The following is a 6,301-nucleotide window of genomic DNA, read 5'->3' on the forward strand; positions in this document are numbered from 1 at the left end:
TCTAAATTAGTTGCTAAAAGTATTTTAATTAGATATATATTTTAATTCTCAATAAATTTTAGTTATTAAATTAATTTTTAAATTTTTATTTTATAATATAAATTAATCTTCACATCAAATTGTTTATCTTTATAAACGATTGATTTAATTTTTTCTAAAAACTATTATATCTTTATTCAATAACTACAAAAGTGTTTTATCTATTTTTTTTACTAAAATATTAAAAACTAATTTACTGTTTAAAATTTGTCAAGAAAAAGTATTCATACCCTGACCCAACGTTAAGGTCAAAGTTCAAATAAGATAAAAAAATGCCTAATCCATAGATTGACTTCTCTCGCAACCGAGCTCTACCAAAGAGGTCGGTTTCAACACAAAAACTACTCTAAGGAAGTCGGGACCAAGGATCAGCTATCAGATAATGCTTATTTAATAAGTAACTGTCTTTAAAATCTCTCAACCCACTTCTAGGAGCCATATATTAACTTTCCTAAGATAAAGGGACGGTTATCCACTTTTAAAGGTAAAACTATTCTAACGGTAGTTATTGATTCATCACTATAAATACACTGACGCTCCTCAGGAATCACTAAGTTCCAATATTTTATAAACTTGCTTAGACCATTGTTGACTTAGGCACCACCCTCCATTCTTCCGTATATACAAGTCGGACGGAAATCTTCAGATACAAAACTAGTCAAAGGACCTTCTTCTTCGGACGATTGGGCCAACCCAACGAGTTCAGTTCACTAATCTCTGTTTATCGATCATAAAAAAAAGTATTTGACTTGAAAATTTTTGAGAAACTAAAATGTCATAAAGAACAAAAGAATAGTGTGTGGCCAGTATGGGATAGGTTTGGTTGATTCTTAATAAAGAGAAATGTTATATCAGTCGGTCCTATATAGAGATGTGAAAAGAACAGTAGTGTTCTATTTATATATATATACACGCATATATTCATTTTCTTACATATGATTCTTAGATTTTAGTTGCATAAGAAAAGAAAATAAGTAATGAATTCGCCTGTCCCTACACATATTTTTGGCTTTTTGCACATTTTATTACTTTGCTTTAGCTTGAAGATAATCAAAGTGACTCCTCCATTCTAATAATCTTATCCTCCATTCTAACTTACGGTGGAAAAGTTAACATATGTACTATGTCATTAATTATTTTGGAAATTATACTTTGTGATGCATATGTGATACTAATGATATATGTGCAGCAATAAACTCTAGAACAGATACTAATTAACTATAATATGAAATTTTTTCTTTGTGCTTCATTTCCAAAAAGTTTCTATGTTTATATCACAAATTGACATACACCAAGACCACCTCACTTATAAATTCCAAAAAGTACTTATCCTTATTATGCCACAATGTTTGATATTTAGAGTTATGAAGGCTATTGGCCACCTTCTTTGTGGATAAAGGACAATATGTAAACATCATTATTCATTAGTGTTTAGTTAGATAGAAGATATTTTTAGTCGGGCCTAGCTAGTGTAGTTTTTGTCATCATTTTAATTTGATTTTGCATTGAAAAAAAAGAGAAGGGGGGGGGGGGGGGGGGAACACTAAGGAGTCAATTTTCAGTGACGTGTAATTCAAAATCAAAATAGGTAAACAAAACCCATCAAAGATTCATCATCAAACTATAATAATTTGGCTCAAACTGGGCATATGATTAGAACAAAGAGGAAGAAATCGATTTGGAAGAACCAATAGGATAAAGAAATAAAAGGATAAATTGGATAAAAATTGAAATTAAATTAAAAAGATAATTCTAATTAAAATAAAAATTATCTAATTTTTTAACGTCATAAAAAAAATTTTTAACTTAATTTATCAACTTTATAATTTAAAAATTAAATCGTTCTACTCAATTTTTTAATGTAATAAGAGAGAGGGACTCTTCAACCTCAATTGTTCATACTATAATTTTATTATAAAATCAAAAAAAAAATTTTAAATCTCTAAATCATTCTATACTAAAATTATCTTAATTTTGGAGATATTTATAATTTTTTATTAAATTAAAATATAAAAAATTTTAAATTTATAAATATAAAACTCAATCTAATAATTAAATAAACAAAATTAAAATATATTAAATTAAATTAAATTATTTTAAAAAATATAAACTACTATTTTTTAAATAATATTTAAATTTTTTATATTACGAAGATTTAAAATACGCATCACAATATATTAAATAGTGGTCACTGATTAGGATGATCTAGATGTGTGTATTTACAAAACAATTAGTCAATTACTTTAATAATAAATCAAGTTGGGTTGGTCTAGTGGTTAGTTCACTAGTCTGCTTAAACAAGTGTCGGGGGTTCGAATCCCGCCTTGTGCATGCAGCAACCCATTGGCCAGCGGCAAACCCTTAAATGGAGCTCAGTACTGCGACGGATTAGTCCTTGACCTGTCGAGTTGGGGGATACCGTGGGAAACAAAAAAAAAAACTTGCCCGGAAAGCAAAACCTAGAGACGAAGAAGGTAAAGTTGTTTTAAATGCTTTTCTTTTTCAGCTTTAATTTCCTTTTCACCCTATGATTACGCATCATCATCATATATGCTAACTACTAATAACGCCAATAATTTAAGCATAAATATATAGTACCATTGTTACTTTTTCTACTTGATTTCTACTAAGTGTCGTGTAAGTAGTAATAACACAGCACGTGGTGTTACATACGTTGCAAGATTTTAATAGCCGATAAATATCACACGAATGTGGTTAGAGACAAACAAAAGCCACGTTGGATTTTTGGTTGGTGAAAATATTAGGGAACGATGAAGCTAGAAACCTCTCTACCTATATAGTATATACCAAGGTTTTAGGCCATGTTTTATATTACCTGTTAAATTTCTATTATAGTCAATTTGATAACATAAGAAATTGATATTACAATAGTTCATACGGCACACCAAACTAATTCCATTTGAGGTCCATAGATTGCGCAGGCGAAAGTGGAGCTTAGTTTGACTAACAATTTTGTCTGGAACATATACTCACCCTATTAATTTAGTACTCAAGTGCATGCAATGAGAAATATTATTTTGTGGTATGGTATTTTATCTCATTTTATATTCTCTTACATTTAATTTCTTTGGATATACAACTTGTTAGATAAGTTTAAACTACTGAAGAATTTTGATGGTAATAATTAGATGAACATTATTTACTTGCTAGAAATACCATAAATTAAAATAAGCAAGTAATAAAAATTTGAAAAGTCAAAGAAAGAATTCAATTTGAATTCAACTCATTTTACGTTGATTATGGTTCCCTGCCAACCTGTACAAATTTCTATTAACTTGCCGTATTTTCTTAGCAATTACTACTCATCATTTATTTGTGAATAAAGATTTTTGAATAATTTATTATTCAAGTAAAGTTTACAAAAAAAAAAATGTAAACATATTATATCAAAATTAATTATTAATATAAAATATATATTAAATTATAAATATATATTAAAAATAAATTAAATAATATGTATATTTATATATAAATATATTATTAATTAATTTTAGTGTACAAATAATATTTTTGTGGAGTAATGTAGCCGCCACTTGGTAGACCATAGTCTTCACCAAACCAATGTACTACTACTCCCGGTTTTCTAGTTATAGTGATTCTGTTTTTTTGCCGCCAAACTAAACCGTTTTTCTTGAACCTTAAACCAACCAACTTTCACTATATAATTATTTGTTATAACCACCTCACTTCATCTCATATCTCATTTCATCTCTCACAAACACAATTCACAACCACCTTACCCGATGAATTTCCTCAGGTACTGCCACGTCATCACCACCATCTTCCTTCTATCAGTACCCAACATTACCGCTCAATTGGCGGCTCCGCCAGCTCACCGACCAGTAGTCACCCAAAACAACGACGGAAACCCTTCGATTGCGATTGTTCTCGTCGTTCTCATCTTCGCATTCTTCATGACTGGCTTCTGCGCCGTCTACATTCGCCACTGCAATGAAAGCTACGTCGTTCAGGGAGCTGCCGCTGCCAACGCCGCCACTGCTCCACGTGGCGTCGATCCGGAGGTGCTCTCCACGTTCCCAATTATGGTTTATTCCACCGTGAAGCACCTCAAAACGGGTCACAGTGCGTCGCTTCAGTGCGCTGTGTGCTTGAGCGAGTTCAAGGACATGGACAAGCTCAGACTTTTGCCCAAGTGCAGTCACGTGTTTCACCCCGAATGCATCGACGCGTGGCTCGCCTCGCACGTGACTTGTCCTGTCTGCAGGGCCAAGATGAAGTCGGAAAACATGGAGTTCAAGGTTGAGATTCAGGAGTTAGAGGGAAGTGCCAACCATGTGTTCGATGAAATGTCTGGAAGAATAGGTGAGGTTTCTTGTGATGGGAACGAAGGTGGGGTTGGTGAGGGAGTTGATGGGGTTGTTGGGAAGTGTAATGGGACCTCAAAGGTGAGAGCTTTTGGGTTGTTGCTGAGGTCGCACTCTACGGGTCACTCTCTTGTGGAACCAGGGAAGAGCTTAGAGAGGTTTACTTTGAGGTTGCCTGAGGAATTGAGGAAGCAGATTCTGGAAGCCAATGATAAGTGTAGTGGCGGTAGTGGTGGGATGAAGCGTTCGGCAAGCTACGACGTCGTTTTGCAGAGTGAAGTTGGTGAAGGTAGTAGTAGTAATAAGGGGAGTAAGAATGGTAGGTGGGTGCTGTCTATGACACCTCCGTTTGTTTCTCGCGATTGGGGTCATTTTAGTACTTCTGGTTTGGTACCGCCAAATGAGTGCTCAACATGCTCTGGGATTCCTAGGCTTTGGGGTTCTTCAGCGGCAAGGGAAGAGAAAGGATGTGAAGGGAGAGAGGGTTTGCAACTGGTATGATGAAAATTCGAACTTTTTTTGGGATGAGTTTCTTAATCAACTTGATCCATTTGTTGAAAGGGTGGAAGTGGAACAATAACAAAATTGGATTTTCTAGTCCATCAGGTATGTGACGAAATTAAGTACTACTATTACACTATATAATGTTCTTGTTTGTTTCTTAACATTGTTTATATGAATAGTTTTGTACTTTTGTTACTAATTAGGTGTCTTCATAAGGACAAAAATTAAGCGCTATAGTTGTTTAGAGGCTTACATCCTGCTTCTGCTGATGTTATAGGCTTAAATTAATATTAATTAAGACACTAATATTGTTTTTTAATTGGCAGTGGCTTTCATCTGGTTTTATGTCACATAGGACTGTGTTTACTTTAATTTTTAGTCGTATGAGATTAGAACATATTATATTCAAGTTTTCAACTACAATGATCTGATAACTTCCAACTTGTCTAGCAGAAAGGTACTTCCTACCACCGGATAAAGATCTGCAAAGAGCTCCTTTGTTGATTTCAGCACCAAGGACAAGCTGGATGCCATGAGAGAATAACCAATTCCCAATTACTGGCTTTCTCAGCTGTTTATAAACTCACAATACGCCTTGTTACTTCGTAAGTTGTAACAAGCTTCACTAGCTCTAGCCTCTAGTTGTATATCTTAATTCATTGTATATTTATCATGTATATAAAAATTTTCTGGCATTTATTGTTGAAGTGTGGTTATGCGTGCAGATTTAGATCAACAATAAGAGAAGTGATATTTTGAGATTTCCTAAACCCATGTAGAATGTAATTTGAGTCTCAGCTGTTCCACTGTTACATGTTTTGTGAATCCAAATTGGAGTCCTAATTGTAATTGTTTGAATGCCATTGACAATTAGGGTAAATTAATTGACATTGAGTTTTCTTGGAACCATGCAATGTTACACATTGTACACAACTATACATTACCTTCCTACATTTTGGGAGTGTATGTATGCTGAACATTCTTGTACTAACACATGAGTATTCTTATAGAGGTGTCGTTATGAGCATATATACTAAATAAAAGGAGAATCATTGTAATTTTACATAATCAGCAATGATTAGAAAAGTGCTCTGATCTCAACCTAATTAATTAGTTGAAGGGGTATCTGCAAAAGTTTTAAGGAAAGTTAAGCTAACATATTCTAGGTCAGGGCTATCATGTTGAGTGGCCAAAAGCTAATGCAACATATTGGTTGAAGACCAAGGAAAAAGTAGAAAAATATCTTATCACATTACAACTTTAACATCATCCCAAAATATTCCATAACAACCCATGAAAGCTGTGAAAGGAACATGCTTACTAATTACAACAAAATATTTAACCAACATGCTTACCGCTTTAACTAGTAGTTACTACTATTGAGTTAAAATCTCATGATTCTGGCTGGGTTT

At 33.3% G+C, this 6,301-nt stretch overlaps 1 protein-coding gene across 1 annotated transcript; it reads left to right on the plus strand.

The window, feature by feature from the left end:
- The first annotated feature begins 3,731 nt into the window (after nucleotides 1-3,731).
- Nucleotides 3,732-5,777, plus strand: LOC130979271 (E3 ubiquitin-protein ligase ATL31-like). The gene is made up of 2 exons (XM_057902676.1): nucleotides 3,732-4,991; nucleotides 5,343-5,777. Exon 1 carries the CDS (start codon nucleotides 3,804-3,806, stop codon nucleotides 4,884-4,886), a length of 1,083 nt encoding a protein of 360 aa, XP_057758659.1. The 5' UTR covers nucleotides 3,732-3,803; the 3' UTR covers nucleotides 4,887-4,991; nucleotides 5,343-5,777.
- Nucleotides 5,778-6,301: the final 524 nt, after the last annotated feature.

The sequence above is a fragment of the Arachis stenosperma genome, chromosome 5, assembly GCF_014773155.1.
Source record: "Arachis stenosperma cultivar V10309 chromosome 5, arast.V10309.gnm1.PFL2, whole genome shotgun sequence".
Lineage (NCBI taxonomy): Eukaryota > Viridiplantae > Streptophyta > Magnoliopsida > Fabales > Fabaceae > Arachis > Arachis stenosperma.

Coding starts and splice junctions, on each gene's coding strand:
- LOC130979271 (XM_057902676.1), top strand. CDS start 3,804: ATGAATTTCCTCAGGTACTGCCACGTCATCACCACCATCTTCCTTCTA.